Source organism: Phocoena sinus, chromosome 1 (genome assembly GCF_008692025.1).
Source record: "Phocoena sinus isolate mPhoSin1 chromosome 1, mPhoSin1.pri, whole genome shotgun sequence".
Classification (NCBI taxonomy): domain Eukaryota; kingdom Metazoa; phylum Chordata; class Mammalia; order Artiodactyla; family Phocoenidae; genus Phocoena; species Phocoena sinus.
Window position 1 is genome coordinate 136,083,448 of NC_045763.1, and position 18,193 is coordinate 136,101,640.

General features: G+C 38.2%; 1 protein-coding gene across 7 annotated transcripts in view; it reads left to right on the forward strand.

The window, feature by feature from the left end:
• TOR1AIP1 (torsin 1A interacting protein 1) overlaps positions 1 to 18,193 on the forward strand; it is a 52,933-nt gene that overhangs the window by 8,421 nt on the left and 26,319 nt on the right. For 3 of the 7 annotated variants that reach the window (XM_032653563.1, XM_032653598.1, XM_032653573.1), the window contains exons 3-5: positions 1,022 to 1,081; positions 1,988 to 2,032; positions 2,355 to 2,378. In XM_032653563.1, coding sequence (XP_032509454.1) covers positions 1,022 to 1,081; positions 1,988 to 2,032; positions 2,355 to 2,378 — 129 coding nt within the window. The remainder of the gene's footprint in view (positions 1 to 1,021; positions 1,082 to 1,987; positions 2,033 to 2,354; positions 2,379 to 18,193) is intronic. The other 4 variants (XM_032653581.1, XM_032653590.1, XM_032653607.1 and 1 more) reach the window with 2 other exon arrangements.

Consider the following 18,193-nt stretch of genomic DNA (forward strand, 5'->3'; position numbering starts at 1 on the left):
TCTCCATTCTGTTTTGGAGACAACACTTAATTTGGTTGTTTTTCGTTTTACTATTGAACTAAAAGCTACTTTGCTGTAACTTTCTCTTGATCTTAGTTCTCTGTTTTTGAGCTACACAAAGTCAATTTAATTGTTTCTCTACATCTCTGTCTTGAAGATGTACAAAATCACGCTCAGTAAGTATTTTTAGAACAAATGAATGGGTGTCCCTTCAAGATTTCTCTTCTTGATACTGGAAAGGGGAAATTGGATTAGGTCAGTTTTGTGAAAACAAACATAGGCAGCCAGTGTAATGGCAGGGGTCAGGGATAGCTGGTTCAGAATGTGGTTTTTGCACTTCTCATACAGAGCCAAACATACTGCTTTTTTATAGAAACAAATGAAACAGAGCATAATATAACCCACATTTAGATGTAGATTGCATTTTATTTTATGTTGTGTGAGGCTGTTTGAGGAAACACACCTTGGATTTCTAGGCTAACATTAATATTTTATTTAATGGGATTGCTTCCTCATTAACCCTATGCCATTGAACCATAGACAGTCTGAAACCTGGCTAACATTAACATTGTTTTAAAAATTGGAGTTTGCATTTCCTGAACACACACAAGGTTAAATAATTGGAGGGAGTGTATTAAGTCTCAGGAAGTTAACCCTCAAATTAAAATATGACATAAATAATCCACAATTAGGGTATGCCACAAATGGGGTAGATATAGATAATTGAGTTGGTGCTATGGTACAGATTTTGGTTCTTAATTGAGAAATTTAGAAGAGTGTTATTTGATATTCCTTTCTTGTTATACAAATATGGTCTGGTGAGAAAAACTGCAAAATTTTACGTCAAGTCCATAAATTTTTTATAGCAGGAAACTTTTCTCTAGTTTACTATTGTATTCCCATACTTAGCAAAATGGAGAGCTCAGAAAAAACTTGGCTGACTAAATAGATGATTGTATAATAAATCTAATATGTTTGACATTTTATATATTTTTTTTAATGTTTTCTCTTCCTGTATTAGTGGTGAGTAAAGATCCTGTAATCGGCCTGTGTAGACCCCCTCTAAGAAGCTCAAGATTTGGTAAGAGACTGTTTTGTCTGTTGGTTCAACTTTCTTATATTTTTAAATAGGGTACTACATGTATTCATATGGTTCAAAATTCAAAAGTTTCTAGAAATATACAATGAAAAGTCTCCCTGCCCCTTCTGACCTTTGCCCACCCAGTTTCCTCATCAGAGGCAACTAATGTTGTCAGTTTCTTAGGTATTTTTCCAGAGGTATTTTATGGAGATATAGGGAAATTCATGTATAAATGATATTTTCCTCTCTTTTTTTAACCCAAATTTTAGCCCAATAAATACTCCTTTCTGTACTGTCTTATTGTTTATTTATTTTTACTTAAAATATATTGAGACGTCTTTCTATACAAGTGTATAAAGGACTTCCTCATTCTTTTTAAGAGGTTGTTTCTTATATGTTGCTATGATTCTTTTTGTTAGCAAAATGGTTTTAAATTAGGGTCAGGGACTTTTTATTCTTCCCAGTATAATGCTAATAAAAAATTCAAGACTGAGGCTTTGTGGCTCAGGGCTATAAATTTTCCCTGCCTTAATTAATTTTCTTTTTGACTAAAACCTTAAAAGAGTATTGCCCTTAAATTGATTTCATGACTATGAAAGAAAGCTAGTAATGTCATTCCAAGAGGTCTACTTCTACTTAATTTTTAGAGTTTACAGACCCATAAGGGTGCTTTATCGTGGGAACTAAAAAGGAAGCTTATTTATCTTCACATGAGGTTTCTACTCCTCAATCATTCCCTTTAAAAAAGAATTCGGTTGATTTTTTTTTTTTTTGATAGATGGCTGTCCTTTTAAGTGTTATAAATGATAAAAATCTGTTAAGGTTTTGATGATGAACCTGTGGTAAAGAACCATATGATGCATTTCCTTTTCAGCTCTAATCATTTTCTTGCTATCTCTCTTGCAGATTCGTCATATAAAACAAATGGAAATACTAAAATGAGTGAATTAGGTTTGTTTATCTCTAATTCTTGTAGGTTCTCTTTGAGGTGTCTAATTATCAGTAGAATACAGGAGTACATTCATTTGGTCACTGGCTTGAGAATATTACTTTGTTCATTATCTCAGCTTGAGGGGCAGTGTCCTTATGACCATAAACTTTCTTAATCACCTGGGTTTTTATTCTCTCTAAAATTATGTCTTTTGTTATATTATTGTTTAAATTCATGTAAGAAAATATAAGAACATGTATTTTAGTTTTTACTAGCAGTCAAGTTTACACTATTGGGAGAAAAGGGTATCAATTTACCAATTAAGGTTTTTCCTTGATTTAGAAAGTGAATTTGAGCTTTTTCAAGGTAAGTTCAGTGTTCTTTGCCATGTTTGTTGAAGTGGTTTATATTCTTTTCAGTGTTTGCCTTGGTGTAAGACATGAACTACCAAGATCTGTGGCTTTAAGTGAATTTACATTGATTGTGGTTGGACTTAGGTTACAGTTCTTTTCTAAATTTGGAGATGAGTCAAAAGGAGGGAAGCTTCATTTTTCTTTGGAAGTAGTTGCAGCTTGTTTTAAATTTCTTTCACTTAAGCTCAGGCTAATTTTTTTTAGAGACTTCAGCATTTATAGTGTCTGGGTACTGAAAATGATCCTTGTAGTATGCAACTTATCATGTGTACTTTCACCCACCAGTTTCTCAAATGCTCTATTTAAAAACTTAGAAAAAAATTTTTTTAAGTCACAGAATCTTAATTAGAAGAGAACTTGGAACTGAAATAATCTAGCCTTTTATGTTCTTTGTATGCTAGATTTAGAAATCATTTCTATAAGTACTTTATAATAAAAACTAACTTTAAAAAAGTGCTTTCCAGCTTAAAGGGAATTTCTGTGAGATCAATATAGGGAATGACACCCTCTTTTTTTTTTTAATAGTAATGCTCGTACATCTTGGAGTATATAAAATGGCTATTCATGGAGCTTGAGCACTAATGATACTTCCAAACTATTCTTTATTCTCTTTTTCTTGCAGCCCCACTCTGTTCTCCAAAACATGATTGGCACTGAATAGTCTTAAAAGGTACCTTTCTTGAAGGTATCTATAGCAGGGGTCCACAAACTACAGCCTCTGAGTAAAATTTGACCTGCAGTCTTGTTTTTGTACAGCCTGTGAGCTAAGAAAAGATTTTTATGTTTTATACTCACACACACACACATATGTGTGTGTGTGTGTGTATGTGTGTGTGTATGTATGACAGAGACCATATGTGGCTAGAGAAGCCTAAAATATTTACTATTTGGCCCTTGATGGAGAAAGTTTGCCAACCCCTGATTTTATCAGTGGCAGAAATAAACACAGCATATCACCCAAATTAGCATTTGTTTGTTCTAAGTAAATTCAGAGAGTTCCATACTTGTCTGGACATAGATTTATTGCAACATTCCATACTAGGTTTTCCTGACAACACAAAAGACAGGAGACACAGTGACTCTCCTGTATTCTATCTAGTCTTCTGTTTGAGAAGGCATGATAGTCTCACTTCTGAATCTTCATGTCTTTGTCTCACACAACACAAGTGAAGTTTATATTTCCTTGAGTACCCTTCACTACTCACACGAACACATTCCATAAGTCTCTAGGAATAGGAAAGTCTATAGTAGAAATATACCTGGGACTTTGTGTTTTTCTTAAAAATGATGACCAGGAAAAAGAAAGTGAACAGAAAGTGATACAGTTAGTGGATGGTCTCCACCCACCAGAGAAAGTGGTTGTAAGTGGTCTACGTTTACAGCAGACATAAAGACCTGGGACTTCTGAAAGTACCTTTTCCTAATTGGTTGAAGTTGTTAGAAAAGTGACATCTCCTTAATAGCACATTTAATTATTGCCATTTGTCTAAAAGCCACAGCTTTTATAATTTAATAACTTTTTTTGATTAAGGGTATTATTGCTCCAAATGGGATTTTAATTTCTTAAAGTTTCTGTAGGGAAGAGTAATACCTTTTAAAAAAAAATTTTTTTTTAATGCTCTAACCTTCCACATGTAGCAGGCAAGAACTTTAAAATAAAGGAAGCTGAATGACAAAAGAGGGAAATGAAATTAAAAGCTATGTAGTTGTAGATACTGCTGATTCACCATGAGATTGTATCTGAATATTTATCTGTACATTTTCTGCAGCTTGGGTTAAAAAAATGAAAATTGTTTTAAGTATTAAAATAGTGGTATATATATATGGTAGCCTAGAGAAGTTCCCTACTCTGGAAGGGGTCAGGAAGGTTTTATGGAGATGGCATTTGAATTGAATTTTGAAGGATGAATAGCAGGCAAAATGGGGAAGGAGAATTACAAATATCGCCAATACTTGTAATTGTTTTGTAATAGAATGTCACTCTTTTACCTTTAGAGTTCAGGCAATATGAGAAACTCCTTTACATTAGAGGCAACACTCACATTAACTGTGGCTCTTTGAGACATTTTATGTTAAATAATTTTCAGAATGACATTCTAAATCGGTAGACTTGGGTTTCTAGAGTTTCATTTTCTAGAGTGAGAAACATGTTTAAAAATGTATATACAGTCGAGATGAAAGCCTATTACAGTGATGATTACTTATCAAATGTACAAGAGTTATTATTATTTAAGCTGTCTAATTCATAAAATATTACTGGATTGTAAGGCACAAAATAATACCGTTTTTTGTTCTTAGTGATGTTATCAAGATAGCCTAGCTTGACAAGTTATTGTTTATGTCTTGTATAGTGCTGATAAATTTTTACTGTTAGGAACATGGAATTCTAAAGAAAGGATTTTTAGACACAGATTAAAAGTCTTGAAAGTGTTCAAAAATAAATTAAATACTTCAAATATGATAATAACATATTAGAAGTATTAAAAGTAAATGGGGAACTCTGTTATATAAGCTGGTTAAAAAATAATTCTTAAATCCTCCCCCATGCTAATTAGAACACTAACATAAACAGAAAAAAGGAGATTGAATTTTAGGCAACCTGGTATATGGACTGATTATTAGTTAATTGGCTCTAGACAAATTGACCTGGAACTTCAAAAGTATTATGGAAATAAATTGTATCAGGATGAAAAAGGATGATTGAAAAAGGATGAAAAAGGATGAAAGGATGAAAAGGATGAAAAAGGATGATTAAGGATGAAAAAGGATGATTAAGGATGAAAAAGGATGATTAAGGATGAAAAAGGATGATTAAGGATGAAAAAGGATGAAAGGATGAAAAGGATGAAAAAGGATGATTAAGGATGAAAAAGGATGATTACTGTATAATTTATTTTTTCTGATAGTTGGGTGAATGAATATAAATCCTCAACATACTTTTCTTTCCATTAACGCAGATTCAAAAATCAGTTCAGCCTTAAAGAAAGTTTGCTACACCAAATAAATTTTAAACTATATAAAGCATAATGCCCTAATATAGTTGTAACTTTAGCCCAGCTGCTGTATTACATGACTTACACTTAGGTGTTGTTGGAACCTCTCATTTTAGGAGGAATTCACATCTCAGCCTTTTCCCATCATTCATTCATTTATTCAAAAAATTATTGAGGAAGGGACTTCCCTGGTGGTGGTGCAGTTGTTAAAACTCTGCTTGCCAGTGCAGGGGACATGGGTTCAAGCCCTGGTCCGGGAAGATCCCACATGCTGCCGAGCAACTAAGCCCGTGTGCCGTAACTACTGAGCCCATTTGCTACAACTGCTGAAGCTCATGCACCTACAGCCCATGCTCCGCAAGAGAAGCCACCACGATGAGAAGCCTGCGCACTGCAATGAAGAGTAGCCCCCACTCGCTGCAACTAGAGAAAGCCTGCACGCAGCAACGAAAACCCCATGCAGCCATAAATAAATAAATAAAATTATTGAGGAAAACTTTTTGGTTCCACGTGTAAGGAGCTTGGAAGTCACCACTTCAGCCTAATAACAAGTCAAAAACTGACAACTGAAAAATCAACAACTCTTAGATCCATAACAGAGGAGATGACAGGTAAAACCACTGACCCCAGGATTGGAGAAACAGACAAACATAGGAAGTCATGGCTTACTGGAGCCAAGATTCACAAGCAGAAGCCTCTGCAGGTGGTAGTGCTGGGTAGGAAAATCTGAGGTGCAGTTGGTGAATTGTTGGAGGCTCAGTGTGGACAAGTCTGAAGAGTTAAAAATTCCAGGAGGACCCAGTCAAAGGTGGGCCCCTACTGTATTGTGAAATTTACCTCCAGAAGCTCAGCCAGGCTCCCATAATGAATATCAGCAAAAAATCCCCTCATACTTATGCAAGGTAAAGGGAGAAAGGAAACATTTTGATATATGCAAGGGCATTCTGTTCTTCTTAACAAGGCGAGCCCTCAAGGAAATCTAGTTAACTGGAACCTAACCTACTCTATTATTATTAAAGCCCGACTCACCTGAAGGAAGGGAAATACGCAATGCCAGACCACTCTGAACATCCTGTCACACCTGAAAGGGAAGGGAAAAAAGGTGAGGAACTGTTTTGAAGTTCATGGTCCAGAGCCATAAGCTTAACCAAAAACAGAGACCTAGAGCTATAGAATACTTCCCCTTCCCCAACACCTGACCACCACCTTACTAAAGATCTATTTACAGCAGTTCTTTTTACCCAGTACAGCATGTCCAGCTATCAAGAAAAAAATTACGAAACATGCCAAAATGCAAAAAACACAATTTGAAAAGATACAGCAACATCAACCAGACGTGGCAGGGATGTTAGAATTATCAGACCAGGAATTTAAAACAACTACGACTAATATGCTAAGGGCTCTAGTGGATAAAGTAGACAGCATGCAAGAACAGAAAAACAGTGTCAGCCGAGAGACAGAAATCCTAAGAAAGAATCAAAAAGAAATGCTACAGATAAAAAAGCACTGTAACAGAAATGAAGAATGCTTTTGGTGGGCTTATTGGACTGGACACAGCTAAGGAAAGAATCTCTACAGGATATATCAACAGAATCCTCAAAGAAATTATAATTATGTGACATGATGTGTTAGTAAGTGCTATGATGATAATCATATTGCAATATATAAATGTATCAAATCAACACATTGTACACCTTACCCATAACACAATGTTAAGTATCAGTTATATCTCAATTAAAAAAAATAGAATCCTTAAAACCAAAAATCAAAGAGAACAGTGATTGAGTAATACAGAATATCCTAGACTGTGCGACAGCTACAAAAGGTGTAATAATGCATGCATAATGTGAATAATAGAAGGAGAAGAAAGGAACAGAAGAAATGTTTGAAATAATAATGACTGAGAATTTCCCAAATTAATGTCAAACACTAAATTCAGATCCAGGAAGCTCACAAACACCAAGCAGGATTAATGCCAAAAAATAAAAATACACTTAGGCATATCCTTTTTAAACCACAGAATGTCAGAAATAAAGAAAAAAATCCCAAAAGGTCAGAGGAAGACAGCACATGACCTGTAAAGGAATAAAGGTCAGAATTACATCTAACATCTCCTCAGAAATCATGCAAGCAAGAGATTGGAGTGAAAGATTTAAAGTGTTCAAAGAAAAAAACCCACCAACCTGGAATACTGTACATTGCAAAACTACCCCTCAGAGGTGAAGCCTCTACCTGAGCTAACTAAGAAAAAAAGAAAAGGAAAGAAGAAAAAAAAAAAAAAAGGGAGGAAAAAAAGTGGGACACGAATGACTGATGTCAGGAATAAAAGAGGGGACACTACAGATCCCATGGAAATTAAAAGAATAGCACAGGAATATTATGAACAACTCTGTGCCACAGATTTGATAACCTAGACGAAATGAACTGATCCCTCGAAAGACATAATCTGCTAAAACTCACTCAAGAAGAAATAGGTGATCCAAATAGACCTATATCTCTTAAGTTAATTGAATCAATAATTAATAACCTTCCAAAACAGAAAGCACCAGGCCCAGATGAGTTTCCTAGTGAATTCTATCAAACATTTAAGGAAGAAATTATACCAATTCTCTACAATCTCTTGGAGTATAGAAGCAGAGGAATTACTTCCTAACTCATTCTGTGAGGCCAGCATTATGCTAATACCTAAACCAGACAAAAGCATCCTGAGAAAAAACTATAGACCAATGTCAGAAACACAGCAGAGTGAAGCATCTACCTTTGTCTCTCCCCTTCACTGTACAACCAGTGAAACATCCACAACTTAACAAAGGTGCCTCTGCCCAAAACAACAGGATGCTGGAGAATTCCACACAGCTGTACATCTAAAGCTGGGTGAATTTTAACACTTAGTGGAAGTGGAACTGAGGGAACAGTAGAGATGGGGCCTGCAATTTGAGTCCCTTAATGGGACAGCAGAGCCCACAGCTTCAGAGAACGCAGTAGCTGCAAGAAAGGCTACATGCATGACTTGAGCCAACTGACTGCACCAGCACCCATGGCCACAAGTAACTGGTGGGTAGCAGCAGTGTGGCCTAGGACCCCATCACAACAGCTGCTGAGGTGCCCACATCCACAGCCCTCTCCACCTCCTATTCACAGTGGCAGAGCCTGCAAACCTTACAACAGACAAGGTAGAGTTGCCTGCATGACTCCAGCTCCCTCTGCCCCCTCCGTCCTCTCCCCTTCCCCCGATGGTGGGAAGTGACCTCTAAATAGAAATCTAGAAATGATACAAGTAGAAGAGGAAAGAGAAATAAGATGTTTTAAAAATGAGGAAATCCTATGAGAGAAGTCCAACTCCTTTAAGAAGGGCAACGTTAGGATAATGGGTATCCCAGAAGGAGAAGGGAGCAGAGAGGTTATTTAAAGAAATAATAGCTGGGCTTCCCTGGTTGCGCAGTGGTTGAGAGTCTGCCTGCCGATGCAGGGGACACGGGTTAGTGTCCCGGTCTGGGAAGATCCCACATGCCAAGGAGCGGTGGGGCCCGTGAGCCATGGCCGCTGAGCCTGTGTGTCCAGAGCCTGTGCTCTGCAACAGGAGAGGCCACAGCAGTGAGAGGCCCGCGTACCGAAAAAAAATAGTAATAATAATAATAGCTGAGAATTTCCCAAACCTAGGGAAGGAGCTGCGTATACAAACCCATGAAGCTAAGAGAACACCTAATTACCTCTATGCAAAAAGATCCTCCTCCAAGACATAATATTAAAATTGTCAAAATTCAATAACAGTATTCTAAAGGCAGCCAGGGAAAAAATAATGGTGACCTACATACAAAGGAACCCCCCATTAGGCTATCAGTGGATTTCTCAGCAGAAACCCTACAGGCCAGGAGCAGAATGACATTCTCAAAATACTGAAAGATAAGAATTGTCACACAAGAATACTCTATCCAGCAAAGTTAACATTCACATATAAAGGAGAAAAAGACTTTCCCAGACAAAAGCTGAAGGAGTTCATCAACACTAAACCTGTCTTGCAAGCTCTATTGAAAGGAGCTCTTCAACCAGAAACAAAGTGGCCAAAATATACAAAACTTTGAGCAAGGTGATAAATAGAACTAGAAAATTGCAACGGTCTGTCAGATTTTTTCAACCCTCTATCATCACATAAAGGTTAAAGGGAGAAAAAAAGCAGAATAATATAACTATCTCACCTTGATAACAAACTCACAACATAAAAAGGAATAACTTAAGACAACAAAAACATAAAAGGGGAAAAGGACAGAACTTGTATAGGTAAATGAAGATATCAGTAGAAAAAGGACTATTTTAACTAAGGTGTTTTATACAAACCTCAGGGTAAACACAAACATTAACATAGAGCAGAGACACACAACATAACGAGAAGAGCCTGAGAAAAATATCTTAGAAAACCACCAAACCAAAATGGCAGACAGGGGACTTCCCTGGTGGTCCAGTGGTTAAGACTTCACCTTCCAATGCAGGGGGTGCAGGTCCAATCCCTGATTGGGGAGCTAAGATCCACGTGCCTCATGGCCAAAAAACCAAAACATGAAACAGAAGCAATATTGTAACAAATTCAGTAAAGACTTGAAAAAAATGGTCCACATCTAAAAAGAAAAAAAAAAAAAATGCCAGACAGAAGCACTAGGAGAAACAAGGTATAGATCAACTAGAAAAAAAAAGATATGATGGCAGTACTATGTCCTTATCTATCAATAATCACCCTAAATAAATGGATTGCACTCACCAATCAAAAGACACAGAGTGGCTGGATGGATTGAAAAACAACTATATGTTTCCTCTAGAAGACATAGCTCTAAAGACAAACATAGGCTAAAAGTAAAAGGATGGAAGATGTTACATCAAGCAACTAGCAGCCAAAAGAAAGCTGGTATAGCCATACTCATATCAGAAAAAGTAGACTCCAAGGCAAAAAAGGTAACAACAGACAAAAATGGACAGTATGTAATAATAAAGGAGACAATTTATCAAGAAGACATAACAGTGACAATTTATCAAGAAGATGTAACAGTGATAACATAACAGATCATTCAGACAGAAAGTCAACAGGGAAACACTGGCCTTAAATGAAACATTAGACCAGATGGAGTTGATAGATTTTTAAAGAACGTTCCATCCAAACACAGCAGAATATACGTTCTTCTCAAGTGAACATGGAACTTTCTCAAGGATAGACGATATGTTGGGACACAAAACAAGTTTCCGTAAATTTAAGAAGATTGAAGTCATATGCCATCTTCTCTTACCACAATGGAATGAAACTAGAAATCAACTTACAAGAAGAAAACTAGAAAACTTACAAATATATGGAAACTGAACAACTATTGGATCAATGAAATTGAAGGAGAAATAAAAAATTACTTGAAAACAAATGTAAATGAAAATACAATATACCAAAATCTATGGGATGGAATAAAAGAGGGAAGATTTTTTTTGTTTTTTTTCTTTACATCTTTATTGGAGTACAGTTGCTTCACAATGGCTTGTCCCTCTCTGCTTCACAACAAAGTGAATCAGCCACACACATACATATGCTCCCACATCTGTTCCCTCCTGCGTCTCCCTCCCCCCCACCCTTCATATCCCACCCCTCTAGGTGGTCACAAAGCACTGAGCTGATCTCCCTGTGCTATGCGGCCGCTTCCCACTAGCTATCTATTTTACGTTTGGTAGTGTATATATGTCCATGCCACTCTCTTGCTTTCTCACAGCTTACCCTTCCCCCTCCCCATATCATCAAGTCCATTCTCTAGTAGGTCTGTGTCTTTATTCCTGTCTTACCCCTAGGTTCTTCATGTCATTTTTTTTTCTTAAATTCCATATATATGTGTTAGCATATGGTATTTGTCTTTCTCTTTTTGACTTACTTCATTCTGTATGACAGACTCTTGGTCCATCCACCTCGTTACAAATAGCTCAATTTCGTTTCTTTTTATGGCTGAGTAATATTCCATTGTATATATGTGCCATATCTTCTTTATCCATTCATCCGATGATGGGCCCTTAGGTTGTTTCCATCTCCGGGCTATTGTAAACAGAGCTGCAATGAACATTTTGGTACATGACTCTTTTTGAATTCTGGTTTTCTCAGGGTATATGCCCAGTACTGGGATTGCTGGGTCATATGGTAGTTCTATTTGTAGTTTTTTAAGGAACCTCCATACAGTTCTCCATAGTGGCTGTACCAATTCACATTCCCACCAGCAGTGCAAGAGTGTTCGCTTTTCTCCACACCCTCTCCAGCATTTATTGTTTCTAGATTTTTTGATGATGGCCATTCTGAAGGGTGTGAGATGATATCTCGTAGTTTTGATTTGCATTTCTCTAATGATTAATGATGTTGAGCGTTCCTTCATGTGTTTGTTGGCAATCTGTATATCTTCTTGGGAGAAATGTCTATTTAGGTCTTCTGCCCATTTTGGGATTGGGTTGTTTGTTTTTTTGTTATTGAGCTACGTGAGCTGCTTATAAATTTTAGAGATTAATCCTTTGTCAGTTGCTTCATTTGCAAATATTTTCTCCCATTCTGAGGGTTGTCTTTTGGTCTTGTTTATGGTTTCCTTTGCTGTGCAAAAGCTTTTAAGTTTCATTAGGTCCCATTTGTTTATTTTTGTTTTTATTTCCATTTCTCTAGGAGGTGGGTCAAAATGGACCTTGCTGTGATTTATGTCATAGAGTGTTCTGCCTATGTTTTCCTCTAAGAGTTTGATAGTTTCTGGCCTTACATTTAGGTCTTTAATCCATTTTGAGCTTATTTTTGTGTATGGTGTTAGGGAGTGATGTAATCTCATACTTTTACATGTACCTGTCCAGTTTTCCCACCACCACTTATTGAAGAGGCTGTCCTTGCTCCACTGCACATTCCTGCCTCCTTTATCAAAGATAAGGTGACCATATATGTGTGGGTTTATCTCTGGGCTTTCTATCCTGTCCCATTGACCTATCTTTCTGTTTTTGTGCCAGTACCATACTGTCTTGATTACTGTAGCTCTGTAGTATAGTCTGAAGTCAGGGAGCCTGATTCCTCCAGCTTCGTTTTTCGTTCTCAAGATTGCTTTGGCTATTCGGGGTCTTTTGAGTTTCCATACAAACTGTGAAATTTTTTGTTCTAGTTCTGTGAAAAATGCCAGTGGTAGTTTGATAGGGATTGCATTGAATCTGTAGATTGCAATGGTTAGTAGGGTCATTTTCACAATGTTGATTCTTCCAATCCAAGAACATGGTATATCTCTCCATCTGTTTGTATCATCTTTAATTTCTTTCATCAGTGTCTTATAGTTTTCTGCATACAGGTCTTTTGTCTCCTTAGGTAGGTTTATTCCAAGATATTTTATTCTTTTTGTTGCAGTGGTAAATGGGAGCGTTTTCTTGATTTCACTTTCATATTTTTCACCATTAGTGTATAGGAATGCCAGAGATTTCTGTGCATTAATTTTGTATCCTGCTACTTTACCAAATTCATTGATTAGCTCTAGTAGTTTTCTAGTAGCATCTTTAGGATTCTCTGTGTATAGTGTCATGTCATCTGCAAACAGTGACAGCTTTACTTCTTCTTTTCCAATTTGGATTCCTTTTATTTCCTTTTCTTCTCTGATTGCTGTGGCTAAAACTTCCAAAACTATGTTGAATAAGAGTGGTGAGAGTGGGCAACCTTGTCTTCTTCCTGATCTTAGTGGAAATGCTTTCAGTTTTTCACCATTGAGGACGATGTTGGCTGTGGGTTTGTCATATATGGCCTTTATTATGTTGAGGAAAGTTCCCCCTATGCCTACTTTGTGGAGTATTTTTATCATAAATGGGTTTTGAATTTTGTTGAAAGCTTTCTCTGCATCTATTGAGATGATCATATGGTTTTTCTCCTTTAATTTGTTAATATGGTGTATCACGTTGATTGATTTGCGTATATTGAAGAATCCTTGCTTTCCTGGAATAAACCCCACTTGATCATGGTGTATGATCCTTTTAATGTGCTGTTGGATTCTGTTTGTTAGTATTTTGTTGAGGATTTTTGCATCTATGTTCATCAGTGATATTGGCCTGTAGTTTTCTTTCTTTGTGACATCCTTGTCTGGTTTTGGTATCAAGGTGATGGTGACCTCATAGAATGAATTTGGGAGTGTTCCTCCATCTGCTATATTTTGGAAGAGTTTGAGAAGGATAGATGTTATTAGCTCTTCTCTAAATGTTTGGTAGAATTCACCTGTGAAGCCCTCTGGTCCTGGGCTTTTGTTTGTTGGAAGATTGTTAATCAGTTTCAATTTCAGTGCTTGTGATTGGTCTGTTCATATTTTCTATTTCTTCCTGATTCAATCTTGGCAGGTTGTGCATTTCTAAGAATTTGTCCATTTCTTCCAGGTTGTCCATTTTATTGGCACAGAGTTGCTTGTAGTAATCTCTCATGATCTTTTGTGTTTCTGCAGTGTCAGTTGTTACATCTCCTTTTTCATTTCTAATGAAATGAAAAGATTTGAGTGTTCTCCCTTTTTTCCTTGATAAGTCTGGCTAATGGTTTATCAATTTTGTTTATCTTCTGAAAGAACCAGCTTTTAGTTGTATTGATCTTTGCTATTGTTTTCTTCATTTCTTTTTCATTTATTTCTGATCTGACCTTTATGCGTTCTTTCCTTCTGCTAACTTTGGGGATTTTTTGTTCTTTCTGTAATTGCTTTAGGTGTAAGGTTAGGTTATTTGAGATGTTTCTTGTTTCTTGACGTAGGATTGTATTACTATAAACTTCCCTCTTAAAACTGCTTTTGCTGCATCCCATAGGTTTTCAGTCGTCGTGTTTCCATTGTCATTTGTTTCCAGGTATTTTTTGATTTCCTCTTTGATTTCTTCAGTCATCACTTTGTTATTAAGTAGTGTATTGTTTAGCCTCCATGTGTTTGTATTTTTTACAGATCTTTTCCTGTAATTGATATCTAGTCTCATAGCGTTGTGGTCGGAAAAGATACTTCATACAATTTCAATTTTCTTAAATTTACCAAGGCTTGAGTTGTGACCCAAGATATGATCTATCCTGGAGAATGTTCCATGAGCACTTGAGAAAAATGTGTATTCTGTTGTTTTTGGATGGAATGTCCCATAAATATCAATTAAGTCCATCTTGTTTAATGTATCATTTAAAGCTTGTGTTTCCTTATTTATTTTCATTTTGGATGATCTGTCCATGGGTGAAAGTGGGGTGTTAAAGTCCCCTACTATGAATGTGTTACTGTCGATTTCCCCTTTTATGGCTGTTAGTATTTGCCTTATGTGTTGAGGTGCTCCTATGTTAGGTGCATAAATATTTACAATTGTTACATCTTCTTCTTGGATCGATCCCTTGATCATTATGTAGTGTCCTTCTTTGTCTCTTGTAATAGTCTTTATTTTAAAGTCTATTTTGTCTGATATGAGAATTGCTACTCCAGGTTTCTTTTGGTTTCCATTTGCATGGAATATCTTTTTCCATCCCCTTACTTTCAGTCTGTATGTGTCTCTAGGTGTGAAGTGGGTCTCTTGTAGACAGCATATATATGTGTCTTGTTTTTGTATCCATTCAGCCAATCTGTGTCTTTTGGTGGGAGCATTTAGTCCATTTACATTTAAGGTAATTATCGATATGTATGTTCCTATTCCCATTTTCTTAATTGTTTTTGGTTCATTATTGTAGGTCTTTTCCTTCTCTTGTGTTTCTTGCCTAGAGAAGTTCCTTTAGCATTTGTTGTAAAGCTGGTTTGGTGGTGCTGAACTCTCTCAGTTTTTGCTTGTCTGTAAAGGTTTTAATTTCTCCATCAAATCTGAGTGAAATCCTTGCTGGGTAGAGTAATCTTGATTGCAGGTTTTTCTCCTTCATCACTTTAAATATGTCCTGCCAGTCCCTTCTGGCTTGCAGAGTTTCTGCTGAAAGATCAGCTGTTAACCTTATGGGGATTCCCTTGTGTGTTATTTGTTGTTTTTCCCTTGCTGCTTTTAATATGTTTTCTTTGTATTTAATTTTTGACAGTTTGATTAATATGTGTCTTGGCATATTTCTCCTTGGATTTATCCTGTATTGGACTCTCTGTGCTTCCTGGACTTGATTAACTATTTCCTTTCCCATGTTAGGGAAGTTTTCAACTATAATCTCTTCAAATATTTTCTCAGTCCCTTTCTTTTTCTCTTCTTCTTCTGGAACCCCTATAATTCGAATGTTGGTGCGTTTAATGTTGTCCCAGAGGTCTCTGAGACTGTCCTCAGTTCTTTTCATTCTTTTTTCTTTATTCTGCTCTGCAGTAGTTATTTCCACTATTTTATCTTCCAGGTCACTTACCCGTTCTTCTGCCTCAGTTATTCTGCTATTGATCCCATCTAGAGTATTTTTAATTTCATTTATTGTGTTGTTCGTTGTTTCTTGTTTCATCTTTAGTTCTTCTAGGTCGTTGTTAAATGTTTCTTGCATTTTTTCTATTCTATTTCCAAGATTTCGGATCATCTTTACTATCATTATTCTGAATTCTTCTTCAGGTAGACTGCCTATTTCCTCTTCATTTATTAGGTCTAGTGGGTTTTTATCTTGCTCCTTCATCTGCTATGTGTTTTTCTGTCTTCTCATTTTGCTTATCTTACTATGTTTGGGGTCTCCTTTTTGCAGGCTGCAGGTTCGTAGTTCCCGTTGTTTTTGGTATCTGTCCCCAGTGGCTGAAGTTGGTTCATTGGGTTGTGTAGGCTTCCTGGTGGAGGACTAGTGCCTGTGTTCTGGTGGATGAGGCTGGATCTTGTCTTTTTGGTGTGCAGGTCCACATCTGGTGGTGTGTTTTGGGGTGTCTGTGGACTTATTATGATTTTAGGCACCCTCTCTGCTTATGGGTGGGATTGTTTTCCTGTCTTGCTAGTTGTTTGGCATAGGTTGTCCAGCACTGTAGCTTGCTGGTCATTGAGTGAAGCTGGGTGCTGGTGTTGAGATGGAGATCTCTAGGAGATTTTCACCGTTTGATATTATGTGGAGCTGGGAGGTCTCTTCCGGATCAGTGTCCTTAAGTTAACTCTCCCACCTCAGAGGCACAGCACTGACTCCTGGCTGCAGCACCAAGAGCCTTTCATCCACACAGCTCAGAATAAAAGGGAGAAAAAGAAAGAAAGGAAAGAAAGAAGTGAGGGAGGGGAGGGGAGGGGAGGGAAGGGAAGGGAGAAGGAAGGAAGGAAGGAAGGAAAAAGAAAGAAGATAAAATAAAGTAAGATAAAAAGTAAAGTTATTAAAATATAAAATAATCATTAAGAAAAAAAACAGACGGATAGAACCCTAGGACAAATGGTGGAAGAAAGCTATACAGACAAAATCTCACACAGAAGCATACACATACACACTCACAAAAAGAGGAAAAGGGGAGAAAATCATAAATCTTGCTCTCAAAGTCCACCTCCTCAATTTGGGATGATTCGTTGTCTATTCAGGTATTCCATAGATGCAGGGTACATCAAGTTGATTGTGGAGCTTTAATCTGATGCTTCTGAGGCTGCTGGGAGAGATTTCCCTTTCTCTTCTTTGTTCTCACAGCTCCTGGGGCTCAGCTTTGGATTTGGCCCCGCCTCTGTGTGTAGGTTGTGGGAGGGCGTCTGTTCTTCGCTCAGACAGGACAGGGTTAAAGGAGCAGCTGCTTCGGGGACTCTGGCTTAGTCAGGCTGGTGGGAGGGAGGGTTACGGAGTGCGGGGCGAGCCTGCGGTGGCAGAGGCCAGCGTGACATTGCACCAGCCAGAGGCATGCCATGCATTCTCCCGGGGAGTTCTCCCTGGATCCAGGGACCCTGGCAGTGGCGGGCTGCACAGGCTCCCTGGAAGCAGGGTGTGGATAGTGACCTGGGCTCGCACACAGGCTTCTTGGTGGCGGCAGCAGCAGCCTTAGCGTCTCATGCCCGTCTCTGGGGTCCGCGCTTTTAGCCGTGGCTCGCGCCCGTCTCTGGAGCTCCTTTAAGCAGCGCTCTTAATCCCCTCTCCTCGTGCACCAGGAAACAAAGAGGGAAGAAAAAGTCTCTTGCCTCTTCGGTAGGTCCACATGTTTCCCCGGACTCCCTCCCGGCTAGCCGTGGTGCACTAACCCTCTGCAGGCTGTGTTCACGCCGCCAACCCATCCTCTCCCTGCCCTCCGACCTCTCCCTGAAGCCGGAGCCTCAGCTCCCAGCCCCGCCCGCCCCTGCGGGTGAGCAGACAAGCCTCTTGGGCAGGTGAGTGCCGGTTGGCACTGATCCTCTGTGCGGGAATCTCTCCGCTTTGCCCTCTGCACCCCTGTGGCTGTGCTCTCCTCTGCGGCTCCGAAGCTTCCCCCTCCGCCACCTGCTCCGCCACCCGCCATCTCCACCTGTGAAGGGGCTTCCTAGTGTGTGGAAACCTTTCCTCCTTTACAGCTCCCTCCCACTGGTGCAGGTCCTGTCCCTATCCTTTTGTCTCCGTTTATTCTTTTTTCTTTTGCCCGACCCAGGTACGTGGGGATTTTCTTGCCTTTTGGGAGGTCTGAGGTCTTCTGCCAGCGTTCAGTAGGTGTTCTGTAGGAGTTGTTCCCCGTGTAGATGTATTTCTGGTGTATCTGTGGGGAGGAAGGTGATCTCCGCGTCTTACTCTTCCGCCATCTTCCCCTCGTCCTGTCATTTTTTTTTCTTTTTTTAAAATTATTTTTATTGGAATATAGTTGATTTACAGTGTTGTGTTAGATTCAGGTTTACAGCAAATTGAATCTGTTATACACATATCCACTTTTTTTTTTAAGTTTCTTTTCCCATATGGGTCATTACA